Consider the following 27880-nt stretch of genomic DNA (forward strand, 5'->3'; position numbering starts at 1 on the left):
TTGAAAAGCAACTTTTATTGAAGAATTTGGAGGGAAAGTTTCGTATTATAATAGTAAAAATACTAAAGTTTAATGTTGTAAAAAAACGCCGTGGTGCAGCAGCAGCGGCAGCATCTGGCCAGGAGGGCGTGGAGGGGCCCAGGGACGGCCACCCCCACAGCGAGTCAGGGAGGGCCTGGGGCGACAGCGGAAAGGTTAAGCATCAAAAAGGTCAAGTGCTACCGTGGAGAGAGCATCTGAGGGGGAGGCTCCCGGTGGGACAGTCACCAAGAACCATGACACAGAAGGGGAGGCGGAGGACTTTCCTGTCACAAAGATTTCTTAAAACCCCCCAAATGCATTTGAACAACATAATACACAATAACAAATTTAAACCTTCTCCTCTGTCCCACTGGGTAAACCCTGGCCCATCCCCCATCCCTGGTCCCATCCCAGGGGCCCAGCCTCTGATGATGTCCTCAGAGACACAGCCTTAGTGCTGGGGGCTGCTGTGTGCCTGCCACCCCCAGGAGAGGGTGCCGGCCAGCATGCCATAGTGAGGTTGCATCTGGTGCCACAAGGTTGAACTGAGGCCCAGGGCCCCAGAGAGATGAAAGACAGCTGGTGACAGCCCAGGGCGGCTGGGTGACAGAGGGGACGCAGTGGCAGGACCTGCCCGGCCCCCCAACGCCATATTGCGCATAGCTGCAGAAGTCCTTAACATTTCCCTACGTGAATCAGATTGTTCTGAGGGCTGAGGCCACGTCCGGAGAACAAACTGGATGAAATAAATTAAAACCCGCAGGACAATTTTCTCCCCTACCCCGCTGTGGGGGAGGGTGCTGCCCACAGCACCAAAACGTCTTTCCATCTGCGCTCGGAGGACGGCGTGGCTTCTCTCAAATGCACCCAAGAAATAAAAACCATTAAATACAGATCATGGCACGAGGCCGCCTCTCCATCCCTCCAAGCTGTTGTCCAGCGCAGTCCACTGCCAGCTCAGGCCGTGCCGCTGGCCGAGTAGGAGAACTGGGGAAAGTGGGGCCTGCGCTCGCTGTCCACGCACTCCATGCTGTCGTCTGTGGGTGTAGACAGCTCAGATCCGGGCGCCCCACCTCCCTGCCACCTCCACCCACCCACAGCTCCAGTAAGGAGGCAACCTCTTAAAACGCAGCCAGCACGCTGTCATGCCGCCAGGAAACTGAGGCAGGACCCCACAGACTGACACAGGGACCTGGGCCTTCAGAGCACTGCCTCCCACCCTCATCACTGGCACTCTCCAAAGGGAACCTTTTTAAATATTTAGATTTTAAAACATCTGAAACCAAAAAGGCTGAACACTGCAGGCCTCTGAGGGTGGAGAGAAAAGGGATTGGGCGGGGGCAGGCACAGTGGCCCCTCACCTTGGTCAGGTGGTGTGATGGTGATCATCTGGGCTGTGAACTCCTCATCAAAATACCTGGTGTCGGTCTCCGATGTGACCTGGGGCTTGAAGGGTGGGCTGAGCTGCAGAGGTGGGCAGACGGACAGTCACGAGCTTCGCTCCCTACTCCCAGCACACCCAGACCCTCAAAGCACCTGGATCTCTAAGGGGTCTCGAGGCAGCACTGATGTCAGAGAGCGGCAAGCCACCAGCCTCCCACGGAGGCAGCTCCGGGAGGGAGGGACATGAGGGGCGCAGGAGCACGGAGACACCCTCATCAGCTGAGCCGCGAAGCTGCCCTCCCAGAGCCCAGCAGGCGACAGGAGGTAGCACAGCCCAGCTCTGAGACCCTCCCTGCTACCAGTAGGTGATGACTTTATTTTTGCTTTTTCTTTCTTGTTTTATTTTTATTAGTCTTCTTGTAAATTGGGAAAGAGGGAGACTGTGGAACAGGGTGCACAGGATGAGCCCACCCTGCCTCTATGGCTCAGGGAGTACAGGACCGCAGCCTGCTGGCATCTGGCTGCAGAGAGGACTCTCGATGACCCAGGATCAAGGGTGACTATAAGGCAATGTGCACATGTGAGGAGCTGCCAGAGAGCCCCTCAGGTCCCACAGTCAAGGACCCCCTCAAGCACTGCCCCACCCAAGTCTGGCCTGGGCACCAGCACTGTCCATCGTCAATTAGCAAGGTCTCTGGTCAAGGCTGGGCAGAGGCTGAGCGCTGCCCAGGCCCCCCACACCCTTGAAGGGCAGGGCAGGGCTGGAGGGTGGCAGGCTTCAGGGCAGGAACTGGGACCAGGGCCAGGGCACTCTGTGTTAATGGGAGGACAGGTGCCCAGCTGGGTCCCAGGGCTGCCCAGCCTGACCAGCTGCACATGGCCTAGGACAGGCATTCAGGGGAGGGGCAGGCTGGGAACTGGGCAGAAGCACACCTGGTAACAGGGCACCCAGCACCTCAGAGTGCAGAATTCTGAAACTAGCCGGCAGACCCCATCAGCCAGGGTGACGGCCAGGGCTCCTGAAAGATGAGCACCCAGGATGGCGACTCACGTAGACAGAGCTGCCTCCCTCCAGGGCGGACTCCCCCATGTGCCAGGAAAGTAGGTGCTGTCCCGTCCCTGCACAGCCAGAAAGTAGGGCTGGGCTCTCCTTGCAGCATAAAGGACTGAGATCAGACAACAGGAGGAACTGGTAGAGAGCAAGGGGCAGCACCCCTGGTCCACCGCCAGCCAGCCTTCACTGCACAGCATCAGGGAAGGGACCCGCAAGGTTGGCACTCAGAGTGTGACACATCTCTGAGGGGAGGAGGAAATGAGGAGGACCAGGCCAGTTTCCTGGAGGAAGCCCACAGTGCCAGAGCTGCTGAGCAGCAGGCACTGAGGTTGGTGCAGCAAGGCCCTCCTTGTACCAGGACTGCAGCAGGCTCCCGAGGTGAGGGCGAGTGTGTGGGAAATCCAGCGAGCGTGCCACGTGCATGCGTGAGTGTGGATATGCGGGAAGCAGCCGCACCTTCTTCTCATACACGTGCTGCCACACGATGCCGGCAAAGAAGCGATGCTGCATGATCTCCTTGGCATCCTCAGAGCCCCCGCCAAGCCTGCGGGTAGCAAACAAGGCCACGGTGTCGGTACTGCCACCGCCCAGGCCCCAGGCTCAGACCCCTTCCTCCTGCGATGTAGGGCCCGCCGGACAGGACGTTCTGGGGCCAGGGAGGGCAGCCGGTGGTGCAGCGTCCCTGAGCAGCTGTGGGGAGCAAAGCACCCCAGGGCTCACGGCAGGCAGGGGCTTCCTGAGTTGGGGGTGTGGGGGCTGCAGGGTTGGGGACGGAGGCCCAACTGACCCTGCCCTACCCAGCCACTCTGCCTGTGCCTGAGGCTTTGGGGATCAGCCCTGGCCAAGGACATCAAGCTCTGGCTATCAGTGTAGTCTGGGAGGTGCCAGGACTGCCTGGCACAGGGGCAGGTGCAGCCCAGGGGTGAGGGGATGGAGGTGGAGCCTGCAGCCGGGATGGGTGGCCCTCACCTCTGCTTGGGGTCCTTTTTGAGCAGCCCTGAGAGCAAGGACTTGGCCTCAGGACCAAGCGTGCGCGGGAAGCGGATCTCCTCCATGAGGATGAGCTCAAAAAGCTTCTCGTGGTCCTGATTGTAGAAGGGCAGGCGGCCGCACATCATCTCATACATGACCACGCCCAGCCCCCACCAGTCCACCGCACGGCCGTAGTCATTGTCCTCCAGCACCTGCACGGGCGGCAGATGGGCAGGACTCGGCATCAGGGGGTGTCCGGGGGAGGTGTCGTGACGTGCTTGGGGCACAGAGAGGACACAGCTTTGCGTGTGCTCGGGACGTGGGGACACAGCGGCGCGTCTGCACACAGGTGGGGCGCACACCTCAGGGGCCAGGTACTCAGGTGTGCCGCAAAAGGTCTTCATGGTGGCACCGTCCTTGATCCCCTCCTTGCACAGCCCGAAGTCTGTGATCTTAATGTGCCCGTCCTTGTCCAGCATGAGGTTCTCCAGCTAGGGGAAAGGTGGTCTCAGGTCAGTGCCGCCAGGCTCCCAGGGCCCTGCCCCCACCCCGAGTGCCCGCCGGCGCACCTTGAGGTCCCGGTACACCACATTCTTCTCCGAGTGCAGGTAGTCCAGGGCTGACACGATCTCGGCACCATAGAAGCGGGCCCGGTCCTCAGAGAACACACGCTCCCGGGACAGGTGGAAGAAGAGCTGTGGGAAGTGCGACCTGAGGCACAGCCGTGGCCGGGGCCTCCGCCCCCAAGGGCTGGAGGGTTGGGGTTTCTCAGGCAGGGGCTCAGGGCATTGGGCACAGGGAAGGGACCAGCCCCCAGAGGGCACGGGGGCCTGGAAAGTCTCAGAAGCCCTAACTCAGCAGGAACAAGTCACCCCACAACAGGCAGCTGCCTGGGCAGGCGTCACACCACCCACCCAGCAGGGAGCACCGTCTGCTGCTGTGGAGAGTAGCCGAGGTTCTGGGAAGGACCAGCCCCACTATGGGCGGCCCAGCTGCCAGGGCTGGGTCCACAGGCCGTGAGGCCCATCCCCCGCAGCCCCAGCCCCTACCTCGCCCCCATTGGCGTACTCCATGACGAAGCAGAGGCGGTCGTGGGTCTGGAAGGAGTACTTCAGGGCCTGCAAGGAAGCAGAGCTAGAACTGCAGCCCCACGGGCAGGACAGCAGCCCCGCACCACGCTGCCCGATACTATGCTACTTGATACCATGCCGCCCGATACCATGCCACCCGTAGCCCCACGCCACGCTACCTCACACCACATTGTCCCACACCACGCTGCCCCGCACCACGCTGCCCCACGCCACGCTGCCCCGCACCACGCTGCCCCGCGCCACGCTGCCCCACGCCATGCTGCCCCGCGCCACGCTGCCCCGCGCCACGCTGCCCAACGCCACGCTGCCCCGCACCACGCTGCCCCACGCCACGCTGCCCTGCACCACACACCCCCACATCACACTGCCTCATGCCACACTCCCCCACACCACGCCACCATCGGGCTGGGCCCTGGCAGCCCCTGAGGCACCAAGGAGTGTTTGAAAGGTGAGCAAAGTGGCCTGGGCTCAGGTCTCCAGGGTGGGTTGGGACCTCAACAGGGGGCAGTGCTCCCAGCACCAGAGCCCTGGCAAGGGAGGATGCACCCTCCCAGGCAGAGCCACCTTCCTGCCTTCCACCACAGGCGGCTGTGCTTTTAAAGCAAAGGCCCTTCTGCAGGAGAATCATCCCCAAACACAGTGACCTGGAACTAACCACGTGGCTGGAGCCTGGCCCCCTTCACAGTAAATACCTCCTGGGTCGAGTCCCCAGAACGGGCTCCCCAGGGCAGAGCCCAGGCCTCAACAGAAGCCTGGCAGGCAGGGCTGCAGGGCATGGGGAGCTGGGGCCTCCTGGAGCCTCGGCAGAGTGCAAACACGACCAGGGCCACCTGCCCCACCTGCCCGCACACAGGAGCGGCGAGCACAGCCCCCAGCCCACATCGGGCACCTCCACAGCCTGACCCTCCAGGGCAGGCCTGTCACCAGCAGCAGAATCCGCGGTGCGTAAAGTCCTCACGTGCCCAAGAAAACAGAACATCGTTCCCTAGAGACAGCCCCAGGAGTCGCTACCTGACCCCAGCCCTTCAGCCCCATCTGGGCTCCCACTCACCGTGAGGAAGGGGTGCCTGGAGTTCTGCAGAACACGGTTCTCGGTGAGTGTGTGGGCCACCTCGTCCTGTAAGGCAGGGCTGGGTGAGCTGCCACCCCACATCCTCGTCTCCACCCTGCCCCACCGCCCCGGCCCCACCTTGGCCACGATGACCTCCTTCTTGAGGATCTTCATGGCGTAGTAGCGGCCCGTTGCCTTCTCCTTCACCAGGATCACCTTCCCGAAAGTGCCCTTGCCCAGCAGCTTCAGGTACTCAAACTCGTTCATGGTCTGTGGGCAGGCACCAGGGTCAGCGGGTGGCACTGCCCACAGTGCCCAGCTGGTCGGCATGTGTCGGGTGGCATGGGGGCCCCAGAGTCACCCTCGGCAGACTTGGAGGCGGAGCCAGGAGAGGCGACCGCTTCACACCTGGTGGCCTGCGGGGCTCAGCGGGGAGTCCGGACTTACAGGGAACACACGGTGCAGCCCTAGCTTAGAGCATGGGGTTCGGGGAAGGGTGGGGTAACATTGCCCAAGCCCAGCAGGGCTCAGCGGCCCCACTATTTCTCTGACATAGGGAAGAGGACCCACCTGGGAAGCAGCTGCGCCCCACATGGAAAACCGGCCTAGGTGGGGATGCCGTGGAGTGCTGAGTGTCTCCTGGGTCGAGCTGGGACCCCATGACCCACCCAGCTCTCCACAGCCCAAGGTAGCCCCAGGCACAGGCAGAAATGGGGACAGGCCTCACCACACGGTGCTTGGGTTTGGCCAGGGACACCTCCATCTCTTCAGCCCCTGAGTTGTCGCTGGGTGAGCCCGACCGGAAGTCCATCATCTCCTCCTCGTGCTTCTTGAGGCCATCGGCCACTGTCTGGATGGCGGTTGTCCACTCCTCCCTGCAGGAGGTCAGGTGAGGCTGTAGCCCTGCACCTCACCCCATGAGGTCAGGAGCTCCACCCCACGGCTTACACCCACCCTCCAGCCTCACAGGCGGGGTCCCCAGAGACAGCCCTGAGGAGGCCACCCCTTGACCTGGGCTGGCTACACACACTCAGGGTCAGAAAGCCCTTCTGGACCTGGGGGACACGCAGGCTTAGCCCCCAAGCAGGGTTCAAGCCCCCAGCAGGGCTCTGTCCCCACAGCCAAACTCCAACCCCCAGCAGGACCCAGGTCCACAGCAGGATTCTGCTCCCCAGCAGGACTCCGCCCCCCAGGCTTGCTCTATCGCCCAGGCTGGAGTGCACTGGTACAATCTCAGCTCACTGCAGCCTCCGCCTCTCGGGTTCAAGCGATTCTTGTGCCTCAGCCTCCCAAGTAGCTGGGATTACAGGTGTGCACCACCACACCCAGCTAAGTTTTATATTTTTAGTAGAGGCGGGGGTTTCACCATGTTGGCCAGGCTGGTCTCGAACTCCTGGTCTCAAGTGATCTGCCCATCTCAGCCTCCCAAAGTGCCAAGATTATAGATGTCGGCCACTGTGCCCGGTCCCTAGACAGTTTTTATCTCCAGCCTCAGTTTACCCACCCAACCCCACAGGACTGGGCCAGTTTCCAAACCGGGCTCTGAGGAGGGCCTGGGATCACTGGGGAGTAAGGATGGCTATGGGCAGAGGCGCCCAGCACCCGCCATCCCCATGTCCCTCCTACGCGCTGGGGCTACCCAAGTGCCCAGCCTGGCAGCCCACGTACCGCTCCTCGGGAGTCTCCACGTGGAAGGTGCGCTCGATGACAGTGGTCCACTGCAGGCAGCGGATGATGAAGGTGTTGGGCCGGGGCCGCTCCGTCTTCATCAGCTGGCACTCTGCGGGCAAGCAGAGCCTCCGTCTGCATGCATCCCCCTGCCCCTCCCAGGGCCCTCACCACGGTCCCCACCGCACCAGCCAGCTCCCCTTGCATACCCCCCACAAGTCCCGGGAAGCCCGTCTCCTCCTCTCTCCAAGCCTCAGCTTCTCGCCTCATAGAGTGGGGCTGGGACCCCCGTTCCAGCTTAGACACTCTACTCCAGGTGGAGGCAGCCCCAAAGGGCATCTGGCCCAGGGTCAGATCAACCCCCCGGCATCATCCCCTCCTACAGTCCTTCCTTCAGTCACTGAGCCCCACCGTGCGCCAGGCCTCAGAGGATGAGGGATATGGAGACCCACAGAGGGGGTGGCATGAGGCGGACACCCCAGAAAGCAGCTTGTCCCACCTAGTGTAGAAATGTCCTGCTATTTTCCCAACCTCACCCTGAGTACCTGGGAAATACAGACACCTGGGGGCATGCCACACCCAGGGCACACCACACCCGGCGCAGTCACACCCGGGGCACACCACACCCAGAGCACAGCCACACCCGGGGCACAGCCACACCTGGGGCACAGCCACACCTGGGGCACACCACACCCAGAGCACAGCCACACCCGGGGCACAGCCACACCTGGGGCACAGCCACACCTGGCGCAGTCACACCCGGGACACACCACACCCGGGGCACAGTCACACCCGGGGCACAACCACACCCGGGGCACACCACACCCGGGGCACAGTCACACCCGGGGCACAGTCACACCCGGGGCACACCACATCCGGGGCACAGCCACACCCAGGGCACACCACACCCGGGGCACAGCCACACCCGGGGCACAGCCATACCCGGTGCAGTCACACCTGGGGCACACACCCACATCTGGGGCACACCCACATCTGCGGCACAGCCACACCCGGGGCACAGCCACACCCGGGGCACACAGCCACACCTGGGGCACAGAGTCACACCCGGGGCACACCTACACCTAGAGCACACCCACACCCGGGCACACCCATAAGTGGGGCACAGCCACACCCAGAACACAGTCACACCCGGGGTACACAGTCACACCCGGGGCACACCCACACCTGGGGCACACAGTCACCCCCGGGGCACACCCACACCCGGGGCACACCCACACCTGGGGCACACCCACACCTGGGGCACACCCACACCCGGGGCACACAGCCACACCCGGGGCACACCCACACCCGGGGCACAACCCCACACCCGGGGCACACCCACACCCAGGGCACACCCACACCCGGGGCACACCCATACCTGGGGCACACAGCCACACCCGGGGCACACCCACACCCGGGGCACACAGTCACACCTGGGGCACACCCACACCCAGGGCACACCCACACCTGGGGCACACCCACACCCGGGGCACACAGCCACACCCGGGGCACACCCACACCCGGGGCACACAGCCACACCTGGGGCACACCCACACCCGGGGCACACCCACACATGGGGCACACAGCCACACCCGGGGCACACTCACACCCAGTGCACACCCACACCCGGGGCACACCCACACCTGGGGCACACCCACACCTGGAGCACACCCACACCCAGGGCACACCCATATGTGGAGCACACCCACACCCAGGGCACACCCATATGTGGGGCACAGCCACACCCAGAACACAGTCACACCTGGGGCACACAGTCACACCAGGGGTACACCCACACTCGGGGCACAGCCACATCTGGTGCACAGCCACACCTGGGGCACAGCCACACCCGGGGCACACCCACACCTGGGGCACAGCCACACCTGGGGCACACACACACCTGGAGCACACAAACACCTGGGGAACACATACCTGGGGCACAGCCACTCCTACTGCACGTACACCCTGAGGGCTGTGGGAACGTGCGGGGCCCTGAGAGGTGTGAGTGAGTGCAGTGTGTAGCCGCTGGGGCTCCTTGGCAGGCTCTGGCCCAGCCTGTGCAAAGCAGGAGGGGGCTGAGGGGCCAGTGGGGGGCCTCTGACATTCCAGCATCGAGGCCCTGGCAACCACAAGGGGGCCTGGCCAGGCATCGAGGGAGCTGTCTTCCAGGCCTGGGGACCAGGAGGGGGCTCGGGACCAGCCTGGTGGGGAGGGTGGCCTGTGTCAACACAGGCCAGAGAAGTGGAAACCAGTGTGAAGCCCTGGCACACCCACCTCCCACTTGCTCCTGGATGGTCTGATCTGCCCCAATATGCAATCCCCAGGGCCAGGGTCTCGAGCCCACTGCCCCGGAACCCTTCCCCAGAGAAAAGCTCCCGGCCCCTGCCCAGCTCTGCTCCTTGGCCAGGCACTCCAGACCACCCACCTATGGCCTCATCTGAAGGCCCCAGCCTTGCCGGCTGCTCAGGCAACACCCCAGCTGGTACCCACCCGTGTGCGTCCCCAGAGAGCTCCCCTCTTCCTTCCTTCCTGATGCCTCGGCCTGGCGAGCACACCCACAGCACCCGTCCCCAGCAAGGCCCTGTCCCAGGTGCCACCCGGCACACAGCGAGTATCCAGCCTCTCCCTGATCCCTGAAGCCCCCAGCCCCAACCAAGGAGACACTGGGGAGGGCGTGGGGCAAGTTACGCAGCCCTGCCACATACAGATGGCCCACAACTGGCTCCTACTTAGCTACTCAATCACACCTTTGGCTGCCACGGGCAGAGCTGGGCTCCAGGACAGGGACACAGAAAATGGGGACCATGTTGGGAGGCCCACGTGCCCCCAGCCTCCCACCTAGCAGGGCGCCTGGGTCTCCATGCCAGGGTTCCCGTCTAACATGGGTAGGGTCGCACCTGCCCCCGCTACAGGTAGGGAATAAAGCCATAGCAGGGAGTGTCATGTCTCTCATCTCTGTGGGATGCTCCGGCCAAGGTCCCCCACTGGCCCTTCTGCACCCGCCCCTTCATGGGCAAGGAGGCTTCCACCCTGCAGCCTCACAGAGGGAAGCAAAGGTTCTGCCATGGGGTTTGGGGACCGAGCGCCTGTGCGGGGAGAGGCATGAGCTCTTCCTCGAGTGATGGAGGCTTCAGAGCTAGAGACCCAGGTGGGCTCTATCTGCCCCGCTTGGAGGAGGGGCCCCCGGGTCAGCTGTCCACCCTGAGGCTAGGCTCTGCTACCATTTGTCTGGACCCTCCAGCCTCCAGAGCATGGGCACCAGGGAACTGCTCCACAGTCAGCCAGCATTGGGACTCGGCCCAGAGACCCCCGCCTAGCCAGCCTCAGGACTCAGCTCAGAGACCCTGCCCAGCCAGCCTTGGCCTCAGGACTCGGCCCAGAGACCCCCGCCTAGCCAGCCTCAGCCTTAGGACTCAGCCTGGAGACTCCCACCCAGTCAGCCTCGGCTTTGGGACTCAGCCTGGAGACCCCTGCCCAGCCAGCCTCAGGACTCAGCCCAGAGACCCCCACCCAACCAGTGCTTGTTGCTTGCTGGCCCAGGACATGGAGGCTCCAGGGCACCCCCATCGGGGGGCCTGGTGAGCAAAGAGGGCTCCAGCCAACCCCAAATCCCGAAAGGCTGAAGGGACACTTACGTGCCACAGAGAAGTTGTTGAGGGGGGCCTCACGTTGGTCCACATCCTGCGGCCGCTCCTTATAGCCAATGAAAGTGCCATCATTCTTGAGGAGGAAGTAGCGTGGTCGCCAGGTCTTGATGTACTCCCCTACAGACGTGCAGGTGGTGAGGGCCATGCACACTCTACCCGTCAGACCCTCACCAGGCAGCCAGGTAGCAACTGGGTATGCCAGGACAGATGTGCCTGGGACGCCTGAGTCCCGGGGGGCAGGCGCAGTGGGGAAGCTGTTTCTTAGGGCAAGCGACAGAAACGGCCCTGGGTCAGTGGGAAGGCAGACTCGCCCCACCACAGCGCCCCTCTCAGAAGAGCCACCCCTATCTGTGTCTGAAAACGGGCTGGGCCAGCTGGACGCAGGGGATGGAGTACCATTGACAGGAGGCTGGGAAGAGGTCTGGGCCAATCTACACAGCCTTCCTGGAAGAGGCAGCACCAAACCAGCCAGTCCCCAGCAGGCACCAGCAGCAGCTCGGGCACCAGCTATGGCCACAGGGGCTGCAGGGCTGAGAGCATTCCCCAATCAACCAGGGTTGGCCAGGTGGCGACAGTAGCTGACAGTCGCATGTGTGGGCTGTCCAGCATGGCCGCCCCCCTACCCCTGCTACCCACCAAGAGGATGGAGCATGGCGTCAGCAGTGAGAGATCAGCATCACTCAGACTGAGGGCTGGGCTTGCGGGACAGGACTCCCTGTCTAGGGGCCTGGAGCACAGTCCTGGGGACTGCCAGTGAAGCCAGACACGGAGGTGGCCCAGCCAGCTGGGCAGGGGCCCCGGGGCACAGAGGCTGTTAAGTCCCCAGGCTGAGACCCACACTCAGGCCCTGCCGTCATCGGCCCTGCTGTGTCCCACCCATGGGTCACTCAGGTCCACGGGAATGTTTTCCCTCAAGTTTTGCAGCATCAGCCATACGCAGGCGTTCACACTTCAGAATCAGAGCAGCTGTCCTCAGTGATAGCCCAGCAACTACCATTTTTCATACTGACACTCGGAAAAAAATGTTCCACTTACATTTTGCCGAGCAAGGAGTTTGAACAACAGGGAACTTACTAATTAGGCAACTGCTTCATCTGAGGGGCCACTGGGCAAGGGTTGGGGAGGGGGCCAGGGTAAGGGGTTGGGGTCCCTGAGCTCTGGGGCCTGGGTTTTCCTGCCACACTGAGCCCCTGACCGGGACACCTGCAGGGATGTGGGGGGGGGACAAGCAATTGTCCCATCACCAGACCACCCACCACCTGGTCCTGCTGGGTCTGCATGGTGAGCCCAGACGCGTCCAGCCCTCCCTGGTGCACAGGGAAGTCCCAGCAGGGCAGCAGCCCCAGGGGAGCTCAGAGGACACGAGGCGTGGGCATCCCAGCGGGCAAGGCATTCTACTTTCCAGGGAGCCACGGGCGAGCTCTTTCAGAGGTGAGTCACCAAGGCTCGACAAATGGCCACCCCCCGGCCAGGTGACCTCTCCCTCCTGCCCCAGTCCCAGCTGCCCGATGCCCTTCCCACCAGCACCATGGGGTGTGGTCTCCACAGGACCAGCCCTCACTCTGCCCAAGCCAGGGCTGCTGGGGGGATGCTGGTAGGGGTGGGGACACTCCACCCAGCTGAGCCTGAGAGTGGGAAGAGGCTGTTGTCCGGTCTGGGGTGGACCAGGGAGGGGCAGCCACAGCCCACTCACAGCTGCCTGACACCCCTGGAGGATGGCCAACACCCAGGTGCCCATCTGGGGAAGAGGGTCTAGGGCCCAGAATCTGCCCCAGGCCCAAGAGCACTCATCAGGGGACCCCACCCACTCCACTGAGCCCTCCATGCCCCTGCCAGTGGGCTGCCGGGAAGGCGTGGTCCTGCTACCCTTGGGTGCCGGCTCCTGTCCCTGGCCTGGGATCTCACACGCACACCCCCGAGTGTGCACAGAGACGCACATACGTGCCACGCAGCTCCACCTCACCTCCCAGGTCCCCTCCCCCAGCCACAGGACCCCTGCAGGTGCCGCAGGCAGGCAGGGACTCTCAGTGAGAGCAGAGCAGTCTCGGGGGCTGCATACAGCCCACTCCACCCGTCCCCCATCCTAGGCCACCCTGCCGCTCGCGCCCACCCGATGCGTGCCAGTCTGGAGCTGTCGGCCCCTGATGGAGTGCCTCCCATCCTGCCAGCTGCCACTCCCCAGGACGCTAACTGAGCGGGAAGACTGATGAGTGCCCAGGCCCAGCACCCCTGAAACCCATCTTGATCCACCAACGGCTGCCAGCCCCCACCGTGCCCAGCATGGCCCCGTGCTGCCCCCGTGCACGCAGCCCCCGTGTCCAACCCAGTCTTGGCCCTGTCCCTGCTGCCACAAGCTAAGCCCCAGGTTCTGGGAGCTGGATCTGGGGGGTTCTGGGAGCTGGATCTGGGAGTGCGGGAGGGGCAAGCCCAGGGGCGGCACTTACCAGGCGTAGGGGGTGAAGAGGGTAGGTGCCCAGACCCGAGCACTCCTGGGGAGTCCTGGGGTGGGCAGAGGCCCAACTGGGCCCTGGGCTTTCAGTGCCTTCCGCTCGCCTGGCCCCACAGACCCAGGGAATGGACAGGGATCAGGGCTGGCCCAGGCGGGCCTGGGAGACAGGTGTGAGCGAGGGAGCCTCACTTGGCCTTTGTCTTCGGAAGCCCGGCCCAGCACACAGACCCCTCCAGGGGAGGAGCAGGATCCCCAGGGACCGGGATAAGGGGTCCAGAGACACACAGTTCTTTTTCTTCATCTCCCGCCTACAGGGTCAGCCAGGCGATCAGTTGGGGCGGTGCCAGCTGCGGCCGAGGCCGGGGCTCGCATCTTAACGAGTCCAGCTCAGACAGGACGCTGGGTGGACGGCCAGCCCCAGCAACAGATGCCCCAGGGCCCCACTACTCCCTGCTCCAGGACTGCGGTGACACAGGACGGGGCAGGTGGAGGAGACAGCCACCCGGGGCCCAGCATCACTGTCCTCATGGCCACGGGACACCTGCAGGCTGGCACCTGCCTCCTCCGGGTCCCTCAGGAGGGTGGGAGCACAGACACATCAGTCAGGGCCGCCCCACAGACCCCCCACACGAAAAGACCGGCCCATGTGGACTCTTCTCCTTCGCTGTCCTGAGGGTCCCCAGGGGAATTGGAACCTGTCATCCAGGCCTTTCTTGAGTTCCCCACCCTGTTGTGGTCCTCAGATGGCCCCCACTCGAGGAAGGAGTAGAATCCACTTGGAGACGCGTAGAGACAGCTGGCGTCCCCCCCACCCCACCCCACTTAGCCCCTAACCCCACCCCACTCCACTCCACCCACCTACCTGCCCGCACAGTTGAGGGCACCAAACACAGAGTGGGCACAGACCCCCAGGTTGCCACGCCAGGCCCTCACTCCAGATGGGTACAGACAGGAAACAAATGGGGAGCCCAGGGCACGCCCCACCCCACAGAACAGAAACCCACACACAGCCAAAGCCATCTCCTGCCAGCAGCCACTCCCAAGGGCAGCGGAGACCGCCCGGCATTCAGGCCCAGTCCCTCACGGGCCTCCTCAATCCCGAACTCTCACACCCCCATTCTTGGCTCGAGAACCCTCAAGTCCCCAGCCACTGCACGTGCTTCAGACGTGGGACCTGGAGCAGGCAGGGTCCCAGCGCAGCCCCGGCCTGGGCCTCAGGATCTAGCAGCAAAGAGGGCTCCGTGCCCCTTCAGGAATGTCAGCAAGTCCGGAAGGGGGACCCCACACCACTGCCAGAAGACCTGAGTGCGGGCCGAGTGGAGGACGGCTCGGGACTGGTCCCACCCTCCTGCCCCATGGCTGGTCCCCACGGCAGCGGGCAAGCAGCTGCTCCAGTCCCACCCTCTAGGGTTCTCTCAAGGCCAGCCCTGGGCCGGTGAGAGCCGCCCTGACCCTTAACCCTATGGCACTGCACCTATCCAAGACCGGGTCCTGTGAAGCCACAAGGGAAGGGGCTCCTGTGCCCGATGAAACCCATAACCCTCCCCGCCAGCCAGCACGTCCATGGCCAGGGCTCTAGGCATGGGAGGTGGCTGCCCTTGGTGGGGGGTAGGCAGTTGGCCAGACGCCTGTGCCCTGCCCAGAGGAACAGAGGAGCCCAGGCTACCCTGACTCCTCCTGCACCTCCTAGGCCCCACACCCCCCAGCCCCGGCCCCTTTGGCATCCCCATATCCCTGGTGGCTCTCCAGCAGGAGTGACCTTCCATCCCCAACCCTGCTCATCCCCAGGAAGGGGCTAGAGCACCCCCGAGGAAAGGGGGTTCCTTCCCAGAAGTCCTCCTGGGCCAAATACCAGGGTTCTGAGAGGAAGCTGCTCTTGCCTGGCCTCCCCCAACCCACACCACCACCACGAGGGCCGTGTGGACAGTCACAGGCAGCACACCCTCTCCACGCCTCGCACACGCATCCCAGGCCACACTGTGGGTCAGGGCCCCCAAGGCAGCACCCACAAAGACATGGGGACCAGGACCCACGTGCCACAGGCAGGAGTGGGTGGGCTCCTGAGGGCCAGCTGGCGGGTGGTCCATGTCCCAGGACTGACACACGTCCTCCTGAGCCACCAGGTGTGTCAGCCCCTCTAGGCCACCACGTCCTCAGCTCCATGAACATTTTCTCAAAGTCCCCAGTTCTCAGGAAACTGCTGGATAAACACTTCGCAGAGACGGTGGTGGCAGCGGCTGGCAGGGTGCCAGGCGGCACCGAGCTGCTTCTCCACAGTGAAGTGAGCCCAGCAGGCCCTGGGAGCGGGCGCCAGCTGACAGCGGCCACCGCGGTCCCCACTGACGACACATCCATCGCCCGGACAGCTGCCGGGGGCCCATTTACCTTCTCCAGCACATTGAGCAGACGGCCCCGCTGACGGCAGCCCATGAGGGGCCCGCAACCCACCCTCCCTGCCTACCAGGCCTCTGCCCGGGCCTGAGGGTCCACATCCCTTTACCAGCAGCCCTCGAACCCCATAAACAACCAGGCTGGGGTGGGGGCAGGGGATGGGCCACACAACAGAGGCCAGCTGACCCCACTGTGGGTGAAATACATCCACTGCTCCTCCTGGCACAAGCCCTTCTGAGGGGGCACAAGTGGCCACTCTGCACGAGGAGAGGTGTCTGTTCCCGCCAGGCAGAGGGCTGGCGCTCCACCTGCCTGGGCCTCTCCCAGCTCAGGACCCATTCTGCTCTCCCAGAAATCCCACCTGGCAGGCAGGGCGGGCAAGGTTCATCATGCCCATCAGCTCCCTGGGGAAACTGAGACGTAGGGGAGGTGACCCTGAAGGTCACAGAGACGCAGATCACGACCAGAGACCCCAGGTCCTGCCGCTCAGGCAGCGTTTGTAACTTGACACAAACTGCAAATTCTTCACCGCCTTCTGCTCCACCACTGAGCAGGCCTCAGCCTGACACACACACACCGGGAGGAACGTGGGTGCGGGCAGGGGGCACCACCATGACCCCGTCCACCTTGCTGAGGCACAGCTGGAGGCGCTGGGGCCCCTCTTCCTGCTGCTCCAGGGCAGCGCCTGACTCTCAGCTTTCCATTCCCCTGGGGCTCTACTGGGGTGGGGCCTCCTCCTGGTGCTGCCCCTGACGGACACCTGAGCCTGGATGTCCTCCCCCACAGGCACTGCCCGTCAGCCACCCTCGGGCTGGCAAAGGCACCCCACCTGCCGCACACCCATCCATCACAGAACCCAGCAGGGGCACATCCCAAGACCCTGTGGATCTGGCCCTGGCCCTGTCCCCACCTCACTTTTGGTCTCCCCCAAGCAAGCCCCACCCATGCCACGGCCCACCCTGCCCACTCAGGACCCTGCAGTGTCACGGCCCACCCTGCCCACTCAGGACCCTGCGGTGCCACGGCCCACCCTGCCCACTCAGGACCCTGCGGTGCCACGGCCCACCCTGCCCACTCAGGACCCTGCGGTGTCACGGCCCACCCTGCCCACTCAGGACCCTGCGGTGTCACGGCCCACCCTGCCCACTCAGGACCCTGCGGTGTCACGGCCCACCCTGCCCACTCAGGACCCTGCAGATGACGCTGTAGCCCCTCCTGGCACCTCCTGCTCTGCCCCCGCCCACTCTCCCCGTAACGGGCAGCAGGCTTTGCCAGATGCCCTCCACCCAGTGGGTTCCCAGGGCCCTCACCCTCACTCCCTGCGTGGGAGGAAGCAGGGAATGGGGACGGCACACAGTGCCTGCTGCGAGGGAGGGCTGGCCAGAGTGTCCCATGTGTAGACACTGCCCTCGGGAAAGGAAGTGGGCACAGGCCCCTTCCGGGGCTCGGTCGGGGGCACACAGCCATGCCCACAGCCCCTCCCTCCTCCCGTCTCGGGCAGGGCCCCTGGCGGGTGAAGGGCTCCAGTGCTGACCTCTCAATCCCTGACATCCCAGGAAAAGTGCCCTGCATTGCTGGGGGGAACTGGAACCAAGTGGTAGGGACCTCCTCCTCCACACCAACCACGGGAAGCACCTCCCAGAGAGGGGCCTTCACCTCCCACCACCGGCCTCCACCTCCCACCACCAGCCTCCCACCTCCCCACCACCGGCCTCCACCTCCCACCACCGGCCTCCACCTCCCACCACCGGCCTCCCACCTCCCACCACGGGCCTCCCACCTCCCCACCACCGGCCTCCCACCTCCCCACCACCGGCCTCCACCTCCCACCACCGGCCTCCCACCTCCCCACCACCGACCTCCCACCTCCCACCACCAGCCTCCCACCTCCCACCACCGGCCTCCACCTTCCACCACCGGCCTCCACCTCCCACCACCGGCCCGCTCGTTCCGGCCTCCACCTCCCACCACCGGCCTCCACCTCCCACCACCGGCCTCCACCTCCCCACCACCGGCCTGCTCTTGTTTCTGCCCTAACTTGGAGCCACACCTGGGGCAAGAGGGCCCCCAGAGCATGGCCGGCTGAGGAGGGTGCTCCTTCTGATCCCCTGGCCTGCTGGGATACTGCAGCCCTGACCCCCGTGGCCTCACCCCCACACCCCACCAAGCTTGTGCAGCTCAGCATCTCCGCGCCCTACCTGGCTGCTGTGCCCTGGCCACAGTCTGTGGGGAAGCCAGCCAGTCCGTGGCCAGCCGAAGGGCCCCTCTGCGTTCTCTGGGCCCCGGGAGCAGCCGCCTCCCCGCCAGGCCTGCCCAGGGGGTGTCTCCACGCCTGAGCTGGACAACCAGATGAAGGCCTGGGCACATGGGCCCGCCAGGTTACAAGGTATGGGTGGGGTCTTCGGTCACTGCCTAGGGGGTGTGTGAGCCCAAACACAGCACCCCAAGGGTCCCACCCCAAAGCACCCAACACTGGTGGTAGAGTCAACAATGAACTCCCAACCCCCTCAATTTCAATGTCTCTGAAATCCAAACCTATCATTTCTTAAGGTTCAAGGAAAACACACCTGAAGGCGGCATGCATGACAGGGAAGGGAACTCCCACTGGGGATGGTGAAGTGAGGGGCCTAGGGTTCGCCCAACAGCCCCATCCTGGCCTAGAGCCGCAGGGCCCTCTGCCAACCTGCCCGGGGCTCCAGCGTTGGGCTGGGGGAACCTTCTCCTGAGGCAATGGGACTGGGAACAGTGGTCCAAGCAGGCAGAAGCAGCAGGCATCTGCCCACCCAGGGTGGCCTGAGGAGCAGGCCCAGAGCCACAGCCGCCAGGCTCAGCTATGGCAGGGCTCGAGGGCAGGGTGCTGGCCCTAAGCCGGACCAGGTGTGCCCAGGCAGAGGGGACGCCAGCAGGGGCCGCGCCAGTTCCCTCCGCTCAGCCTCCCGCAGGACTTCTAGGAACCCGGCCTGATGTAACCCAGCCAGGCCTCTCCTGAGAGTGGAAGGTATGCAGGGGTCTGGGCGCCAGCGCAGGAACTATTCCACATACATTCTGTCCCCTCTCCTGGGCCTCAGTTTCCCTTCCCGGAGTCCAGGCCCCCACAGGGCATCCCTGTCCAGAGAGGGCCAGCAACCAAGAAACAGACGGGAAGAAGAGCTGCCCATCAGAAGCCACAAGTCGTGGGGTTGAGGTCCAGGGCTGGGGCCAGCAGTGACCCCTCACCCCCACTCAAGGCCACCTCGGCTTCCTCTTTTGTTGTTTTTGAAGTGAGAACTCAACAAACTCCCAAAACAGGAACCTCCCCAATGCCGGCGGCCTCCACCACAACCGTGCCATGACCTCCACCAGCCTGTGCCTCCTGTCCCTCACCCGGGTGGGCCCAGGGCTGTCGGGACCCCCACTCTCTGCCCAGCCCTCCCATCAGGAGCCAGCACACTTGCCTCCCAATCTTTGTCCCTGGCCCGCCCACAGGGGCCGTTCTGGACCCTCAGTGCTCCCCCAGGGGAGGCGGAGCTTGGCACTAACCAGCCCAGGGCCCGCGGGACTCAGACTGAAGCCCCCCAGACGCAGGCTGGGGTTGACCCTCACCTGACAGCCTGGGAAACTGAGGCCCGGGAGGCACAAACAGCCTTGGCCTGGAGCTCACAAGGTTCCCAAAGGCTGAAGGGAGAGTCTGCGGGCTCCCTCCCTCAGGGTCCTGCTGGGCCCCTCATCCTGGCATGGTAATGAGCAGCCTCCATTTGCACACACACAATGAGCCCAGCGGGGCCCTCCACGGCAGCTGCTCTCCGGAGTGGGCTCAGAGCCCCCCACAGACCTCTCTTCTCATGGGTGTTTACTCAGCAAAGTCAAGGCCTCCTCCAGGATGAAGGGGAGTGGGCTGTACCCACTGAGGTCCCCCACCTCATACAGAGACCCCAGGACCAGCTGGATGGCTGGGCAGCAGCTGGGGTGCAGAGAGGGTCTGTGTCACTCACCAATGTGAAGTCACACACTGGGGTGGAACCACTCTCCCTGCCTCAGGGCCCCTGCAGGGACAGCCAGTGGCAGAACCTCAAGGCGGGGAGAGGGGGTGGGAAGGAGGCCCAGCCTGGACACCTGCTTGGGGTCACAGAGCAGCCTCTGTACTCCCCACTGGGGCGCCTGGGGCTAACTAACTCAGCAGCAGTGGTGAGGGCGCTGCCCTGAGGCCTGGACTGGGGGTCTGTGCCAAGCATGGGCCCGGGGTGGGGCACGGCAAGGACTCAGATGTCCGGAGACTGGACCCTCCGTGAGCTGCATGGACACATGGTCCCATGTCACCCGGGCCCGGCCAGGCACCCAGATCCGCGGCTTGGACACGCCGCCATGCGCACTCAGGAGCATCTGCCGCGTAGACCCACGAATCACAGGCAGCTTCCCTCAAGCCACGCCCACTTGGCCTTGGCCTGCTGGGTTACAGCCTGCAGAAGGCAGCCAGGCCTGCGGCTCTTCCCTGGGCTCCCTCTCAGTGACCAGCCTGAGGGAGTCCAGGAGGTGCCCCTGTGGCTGGCACCCACTCCTGGCCTAGGCCCAGCCCTTTCTCAAGAGCCCAGAGCCCCTCATCCTGGGTCCCAGCATCCCGGCCACCTGCCTTGGCCCTCTATTGACCCACTTGGTCCGGCCAAGTGGACGGGGGGACGCTCAGGAAGACAACCGCAAGTGGACAAGGACAGGCCCCCAGGCCGGGAGCTGCACCCGGGCAGCTCTCCATGGAGCTGGGCTGCAGCCAGGCTGGTGCATGGCCCCAGGAGCACTGGCGCAAGCGGGCAAGGTGAGCAAGCCATTGGGGAAAAGTACCTCAAAAGAGCCACACAGCCTCTGGCCAAAGCCTGGCACGGAGCTATCAAAGGAAGGAAAACTGCAGGCTGGAAGCTGAGTTCAGCCAGACCTGCACCCTGGCCCAGGGATGATTTTTTAAAATTGTCAACCTTCAAAAATCCGGAGACTTCACACAACAGAACAAATCTTTGAAAACGCAAACATCTGAGCAACACTGAGCCCACCAGGTCACCAATGGCCAGAGCTGAGCTGTGGCTGCTTATCCAGTGAGACAGCTGAAACAGTAGGGGACATCTGGCCCCCTGTCCCTATAGGTCCCACCAGCCTCCTCGCTAGCTCCTGCCCTTAACAGCCTGAGCTCACCCTCTAGGAACCATCTTCCTGTCAAGATGCGCAGACCCAGAAGCCTTGCCTGGGTCCAGCCACAGGTCCACACAGGCCTGTAGCCAGAGCTCCTGTGTCCCCATGCCAGGTCCCTTCTATCTCTGAAGCTCCTCTGACCCACAGCACACATCAGAACAACAGAAAGCAGGCTGGGTCACTTCCCAGAGACGACGCCCACCTCCAAAGGGGCAGGAGAAGGAGCCTTGGCCTGGCAGACACTGCCACCCTGCCCCTCACACACAGGGCACACCCATCCCCTTTCATCTCGATGACCACATCACCCCTGAAGGCACCATCACGGGATGTGTGGCCAGCCCAAGTAGCCTTGGTGGGACTGTCACCAGGGGGTTCAGCTGAGAACCAAAGTGCCCCAGGCCATGGCCGTGGGGAGTCCTGGCAAAGGGGAGAGGTGTGGGCCAGCCTCCAGGACAGCACCCTAACCTGCAGGAGCAAGGAATGGCAGGGAGTGGCACAGGGCGTCTGCAAGGGGCTGCGGCCGGGCCTGGAGGACAGTCACTGCATCCCTCCCCAGCCAGGCCTGAGCACTGTGAAGCAGGGGTGTGAAGCAGGGGTGTGAAGCAGGGGTGTGAAGCAGGGGTGTGAAGCAGGGGTGTGAAGCAGGGTGGGGTCAGCCCAGCACAGCCCTGCTGGGGACAGGGAGACAGCTGGTACCTCCAACCAGTGCTATGGGTAGGGCTGGCCCAGCCAGCAGGGTGGCAGAGCACATCTGCAACACACAGGGGACCGGGGGACGGGAGTGGGGAAATGCGGCAGGCCCTGGAGAAGAGGCTTTCCTCCGCAAGCAGGGACCAGCTGTGCGGGTGGACGCCCACCTGCTCTCGGCAACAAGAGGGGCTATGCCTGCCAAGGGCATATGTCATACCCATGCCACCTCCCATCCTCAGCGCCCACTGCACTGGGGATGGAGGAGGAAGAGCCAGGGGTAGAGGTACAGGACCCTGTCTCCTGGCCTAAGCCTAGGGGTCAGGGGACAGAGCCCGGAGGCTGCTGAGGCTGGCTGGACCCCAACTCAGGGCCCCCCATAAGCCATTCTCCACTCCACCAGGTCTCTCTCCCACTACTGCTCCCTAGTGTAGATGGGGAAACTGAGGCCCAAGGAGCTCAATGAACTTGCCCTTGGAAAGGGACATGGTGATGGAGTGGCTAACCAGGGTTCAAACTCAGCTCTCTGGACACCCCACTGGGCCTGATGCCCCGCCCCTGCCAGGCCCCTCCTGAAGGCACGACAGCAGCAGCAAGCTGAAAATCACCGTGGCCTCGGAGGAGCACTCCCGCCTGGGCCCAGCTGGCTGATGGGCACCCCAGTAACCGGGGCCTGGGCCCCTGGGCAGTCAAGGCCCTGACGTCTCCTGGGTCAACCCTAAATCCAACAGTCTATCAATGAACAAACATTTGCCAAGGATTAAGAAGCAGCGGCCCCAGGCAGCAGACTGTGTGTGGCACAGAGAGGAACCGGGCCAGGGTTGGCGGTGGGGGGGGGGGTTCCCTGACACCAAAGAGGGCTGGGAGATGAGGTAACAGAGCACCTCCAGGCACAGGTGGCAGGACTCCTGGGGAACAAGCAGGGGACAGCACACGGGAGGGGATGGAGAAGGCAGGCTGGAGCAGGAGGCCTTCGGGGGAAGCCGCGCCAGAAGCTCCCCATGGACTACAGGCCTCTGCAGCCTCCTTGTCTTCATCTCGAGACCCCACGTGACATCACTGGTAGCTGCCAACTCGAATGCTCCAAACACACAGCCAACCACACCCCTGATCCCCCAGCATCTCATCTTGGGCACTCCTTCACCCCAACCCCAGGCTCCTGCGGCTCCTCAGGTCTGCTCTTCTGTGAGCTCCTATACATCCCACAATGCCCCATCTTGTGACACCCACTTTTGCCACACCTCCCTGTCTGCTCCAGCTGTGTCTGGGGTCTCCCCACTACCAGATGTGAAACCCATCTGCTAAAGGGTATACGTAAAGTGGGGAGCTGCTGGCATGAGATCACTAGAACTTAGCAGGGAACAAGTCTGGAAAAAGAAGTCAGGAGAGGGCAGACAGATCCCGCCTGGGGCAGCAGAGAGTGACTCGGCCAGAGGACCTGAACCTGAATAGGAAGCCCACCCCAGCAGGACAGAGGAGCAAAACAGCCACGCAGCCTCCACTGCACCCCCCGAGCAATGGAGGGTGGGCAAGGCAGAAGGGCCTGCACAGGGTTGGAAGGGGTGGGGCTATGTCCCCAGCTTCCATCCCACCAGCTCCTGGCCAGGCCTCTTGGGGAGCACCCCCTCCATAGGCTGCAAGGCCAAATGAGTGAGGAGGGGGACTCAGGGGCTGGGGGGCCTGGGATCAGCCAGCTCTGTAGCTCCAAGGCAAACATGCCCTGCGCCCAGGCGGTACGGATTCCCCCCACCCCCAAAGCTCAGGCCTGAAGCAGGCACCACGCCAAGCCAAGCAGCCCTGCCCTGCCCTCAGGAGCCCTTGGGCAGTGCCCCGGGCCGCCAGCGTGCCAGACCCTGGAACAGCCCAGTGTCCTCGCCGCCTTCCAGGAAAGCCAGGAGAGAGGCTGGCAGCAGCTCCCCCGCCTGCCAGGGCCTGCACCAGGAAGCCACTCAGATGGCCGGCCCTGCACGGGGCTTCATCCTCCTGGCCTCCCCGAGGCCGTGCCCTCCATGCCATGGGAAGACATGGGGCCCCGGACACTCACCCTAGGCCAGCCCAGGATTCCCAGGGGAGGCAGTCCCTCCCACCCAGCAGGCCTGGGCACAGGCACTCACAGACCCTGGAGCCACCCCCATCCCTCCCTCCCCAGGCCCAGCCCGGGCAGCGGGTACCAACCTCGTTTGTGCAGCCAGCCCTCCTTCACAATAGCCACGTCGCTCATGGTGCCCGAGGCTTCCACGATGCTCCCGCACTCCTCTCAGGCTGGCGCTCCCCGAGCCCAGCTGGCCTGGCCACAGCCTCTGGGAGAAGCGAAGGAAGCTGAGTGTGAGGCCATGCCCGGCTAAGGGAAGCTCCTCGCCCAGGGTGAGTCAGAGACCCACTGCACGTGCCTGGGGGCTCCACCTGCACCTGCCTTCCCAGGTGGGCTGCCATCCCTCTAGGCTCTCTGACCCCCAACTGCCGGCCTGCCTTACCTCCCCCCAAAACACTCACGGCTGCCAAGTGTAAAATCCATGTAATTGAACACAGTTCCCTGGACCTGGGCCTCTCCTCATTCTAGGCTGAGTCCCCAGCCCCTGCCACCACCCTCCCTCAACAGCCTGGCCCTGCGAGCTGCTGCCTTGCTCACCTCCCCATTCCCACCTCCCTGAGCCTTTGGACAAATCATCCCCATCCCCAAAAGGCCTTCCCAGCCTGCCTAACCTGATGCACCAGCTGACAGGCTGCCTCCTCCAGGCAGTCCCTTTGAGACTTCTTTGACCCAGGCTGGCTCGGCCTTCCCTAAGCCCCTGGTGACAGATGGCCCCGTTTGCTCTCCCTGTCCATGGTGTTCCTACCCATGGATCCTGGGACAGGGAACAGGGCTCCTCCCTGCTCCCCAGACTAGGAAAGCAAAGAAATTCAAACATGAAGAAGACTGGACCAGGATGCAGGCCACTGGCGCAAACGGCAGCCCAGAGCCCTCCAGGGCGAGCCCAAAAACCTCCTGGGAGAAACCCCAGGCCCCTCCTAAACCACAGCGCCCCTGCCGGTCTGAATCTGGTTCATTCATTTGGCCAACGTGTACCAGGCGTCTCTGGCTTTGCCAGGCCCAGTGCTGGGCGCTGGAGACAAAGAGAGGTTCAGACAAGTCGGTCAGTGAGAAGCACCCAGTCCAGGGTGGTTACAGACCCATAATTACAGCAGTCGGGAGGCAGCAAGTAAGTGGGGGAGCACTGGACAGGCCCCTACCCTGCAATGGCCCACCAGCCAGCCCTCACCTGAGCACACTTTATCCATTGACTCTGCATGGCTTCCTCATTTCCCCTCTGGTAGATGAACTCCTAGGCATCCCTCAAAACCCAGTTCCCACATCACCAACTCCTGGCATCCCGAGAAAGAGCACTTGGCATGCTCTTCCTGTAAGCAGTACTCTGCTACCCTTCCAGATGGGCCTTCCTGAGGGGAGGAGGGTCCTCTCTGGGACCTCCAGGCCAGGCAAAGACACCTGATGACCTCTGTGGAATGGACCCCAACATGGGTCTTTCCACAGTCAGCCAAGATGCTCTCCTGCCAGGCAACCTTTCTGGCCTCCTGAGGCCTGGGCTGGACACCCACAGAGGGGTGCTTTGCACTGACTGTCTTAAGCTACATTTAGAATGGCAGGAAGGCCCACTGCCTCGTGTCTAATGCCAGGTCAGGGAAGACCACACCTTGCTCAAAGAGGGAAATGCCCCAAGTACTCAGCAGGATGGAAAGCAGGCCAGACCCGAGGAGGGCAGGGCTCCCAGTCGCGCACGCCTCAGGCACAGGGGGCTCTGACGACAGAGTGGGCGTGGCCTGGAGGCAGAGGGCTGGACTCAAAGACCACCCGGGCCTGCGCCCCTCCAAGGCCTGCTGCTGACAGAGTCAGACAGCTGTCCAGAGCCATGTGTAAAAATACATCTGTGCACACACAGGGTGGTGTACGTCTGCACAGAAACGTATACACCAGGCCAGTACAGGGCTGCCTGTGGAGGCGGAGGGACCCCAACTTCCCACAGCCTCCGTACCTGCCACCTGCCTTTACCATAAGCACATATTCTTGCTACTATTATTATTTAAGTCACAACTTAAAAAAAAAAAATACTCTGTGTTTCGAAAGGGCTCCTCCATCTGCCTCCAGAACCCTGGTGTATGAGAAGTCTATACAGCTCTGGGGAGAGGGAACCGGGCCTCCACAATGCACTCCGCCCTTTGCTTGGACGAGGGACTCAAAGCAGTCAAGAAGTGGCCACCTGGAGCAAGGCCAAGAGACCCAGGAGTGAATGTGGGGCGGCCTCTGGCTACAGAGCAGGGGCCCAAGCCAACCCCGCTTACCACAGCAGCACTCAGGGGCCGTCCCGACAGGACCAAGGCTCGCTAGCGCCCCAGGATACTCAATCTAAGGGGCAAGCCCCAGGTGCCCTCCAAGCCTCGGCCTCTGGGACGGGCGGGCAGGACCTCCAGGGCCCACCCAAGACAGGAAGCAGTTCCGGGGCCCAGGAGGGTCAGTCTTTTGTGGCTAGCCTGGGTACCCCGCCACCACGTACAACTTTTTGTCCGTGGGAAATGAAGTCTCCTTCCGGGGCTCTCCCACAAACTTGAAGGCCGGCCGCGGCGAGCCTTTCTCCTAACCCCGGGGCACCTCCGCCGGCTGTCTTGCTGGCCCAACGCCCGGGGAGCCCCACGGCCCCCAGGGGCACCCCAAGCCCTAGCCCCAGGCCCGGCAGCGCCCCTTCTCCCGGGCCCCGGCCTCGCCGGGTGGAGCGGCCTCCCCAAGGTCATGAAGGAGGCTGGGGCCGGCAGCCTGCACCCCCGGCTCCCGGCGTGGGGCCGCCCTCCCTTGGCCGGGCCCGCGCGCCCCGCGCCCTCCCCGCCCAGGCCCGCTCGGCCACTTCCTGCTCCCGCTCCTCCATTCTGGCGGCGCCGCGGCTCGCGCCCCGGCCCGACCGGCCGGGAACAAAGCGGCCCGGCCCGCGGGGAGGAAATCCGGGCCCGGGCGGCCGCGGCGGGCGGGGACTCACCGGGCCGCCGCGTCCGAGCGCGAGCGCGGGCCTAGCCGGGCCGCGGCCTCCGGCGCCCGCCGCTCCGCATCCCCGCGGGCCGGCGCTGGGCGGGGCCGGGCTGGAGGCCGCGGCGGGCAGGGGCGCTGCTCGGGGCCGGGCCTCGCGTGCTGCTGCCGCTCGGTGCCCGGTGCCCGGCGCTCGGTGTTTGGCCGCCTGCTCCCGTCCTTCGGGCCGCGCTGGCTGCGCTGGGCCGGCCGCCTGCCGCGCTCGGTCCTGCCGCCGCCGCCGGCCCGCCCTCTCCCCGCCCCGCGCCCGCCCCGCGCCCGGAGCCGCCCGCCCACATCCGCCTCCGCCGCCCGGGGCGTCCCCACCGCGCGGCCGCCCGGGCCCGCGGCGAGGGCGGAGCGCGCCCGGGAAGCGCGCGGCCGGGCTAAGGGGCGGCCCCCGGCTGCCTGGGGCCTGGGCTGGGCCGCTAACGGAGCCCGGCCACCAGCCAGCTCGTCCCGGGGCCACGCCTTCTCTGGCCTCAGTTTCCCCATCTGTAAAGTGACCCGGCGCTTCTGGACTCGCTCTGCCCTGACCCTACTAGACCAGGCCCGAGACCGGTCGGGGACGAATCCCGGACTTCTGCCTCCACTGCGCGGGGCGGGGGTGGGTTAGGTTGACTTTCAGGCCGTGCCCCACGTATGCACTGCCCCACTCTGGGGGGCGTGGAGGGGACGGCCAAGAGTGTCCTAAAAGGCCGAATCCCAGGACCTTGTGCCTCTGGGGGAAGTGCGGGAGGATGCCAGGACGGGAGGTCAGTTGGAGATGTGCCTCCAAGGAGCGGGAAGGCTCCCAGGGGACTCAACCATTCACCTAGGTACCGGCAGCTACACTCACAAAAGGGAGACTTTGCTGGGGAGTGGGAGAAGAGGGGCACACCTTGCCTGGGTCCCACCTTGAGCTGGGAGCAGACACCAGACAGAGGAGGAGCGGTGTCTAGGGTGGGCTGTGACAGCTGAGAGCCCAGGACCCTCCCTGCTGGGTGGACTTGGTCAGCCCCGACACCCAGTCCGAAGTCCACTGGGAGGCAGATGGCCCCAGTATGGAGTGAGTGAATGGGACACAGACCCCCTTCTCCTGCACACTCACAGGACGATGCAGGTGACTGCCACCCTGACCCCTTCCTAGCCAGAAGTTCCTCCAACAACTGCCCCTCCCCCATTCCAGAGGCCCACAGTTGATAATAACCCTTTTGTGAAAGAGGGACCCTTGTGAGTTAACCTTCCTGAGGCTGCTAAGTATTGGGGTGGGGGGAGCATTT

The 27880-nt window shown here is 64.1% G+C and overlaps 1 protein-coding gene across 3 annotated transcripts; it reads right to left on the reverse strand.

Moving 5' to 3' along the window:
• AKT1 (AKT serine/threonine kinase 1) lies at positions 1 to 26859 on the reverse strand. Of its 3 annotated transcripts, XM_007987999.3 has the most exons (15): positions 26593 to 26856; positions 23744 to 23868; positions 10876 to 11004; positions 7241 to 7352; positions 6300 to 6447; positions 5711 to 5842; positions 5573 to 5638; positions 4480 to 4548; positions 4000 to 4125; positions 3793 to 3921; positions 3428 to 3642; positions 2915 to 3002; positions 2456 to 2523; positions 1383 to 1485; positions 1 to 1058 (listed from the first exon to the last, which is right to left on the reverse strand). In XM_007987999.3, the coding sequence occupies exons 2-14, from the start codon at positions 23787 to 23789 to the stop codon at positions 1407 to 1409; spliced, it is 1407 nt and encodes a 468-aa protein (XP_007986190.1). In that variant the 5' UTR covers positions 23790 to 23868; positions 26593 to 26856; the 3' UTR covers positions 1 to 1058; positions 1383 to 1406. The 3 variants fall into 3 exon arrangements, with proteins under 3 accessions (XP_007986190.1, XP_007986188.1, XP_007986189.1); XM_007987997.3 differs by lacking the exon at positions 2456 to 2523 and having other exon boundaries at positions 26593 to 26859; XM_007987998.3 differs by lacking the exons at positions 2456 to 2523; positions 26593 to 26856 and adding an exon at positions 24272 to 24749.
• Between the last annotated feature and the right edge of the window lie 1021 nt (positions 26860 to 27880).

Source organism: Chlorocebus sabaeus, chromosome 24 (assembly GCF_047675955.1).
Source record: "Chlorocebus sabaeus isolate Y175 chromosome 24, mChlSab1.0.hap1, whole genome shotgun sequence".
NCBI lineage: Eukaryota > Metazoa > Chordata > Mammalia > Primates > Cercopithecidae > Chlorocebus > Chlorocebus sabaeus.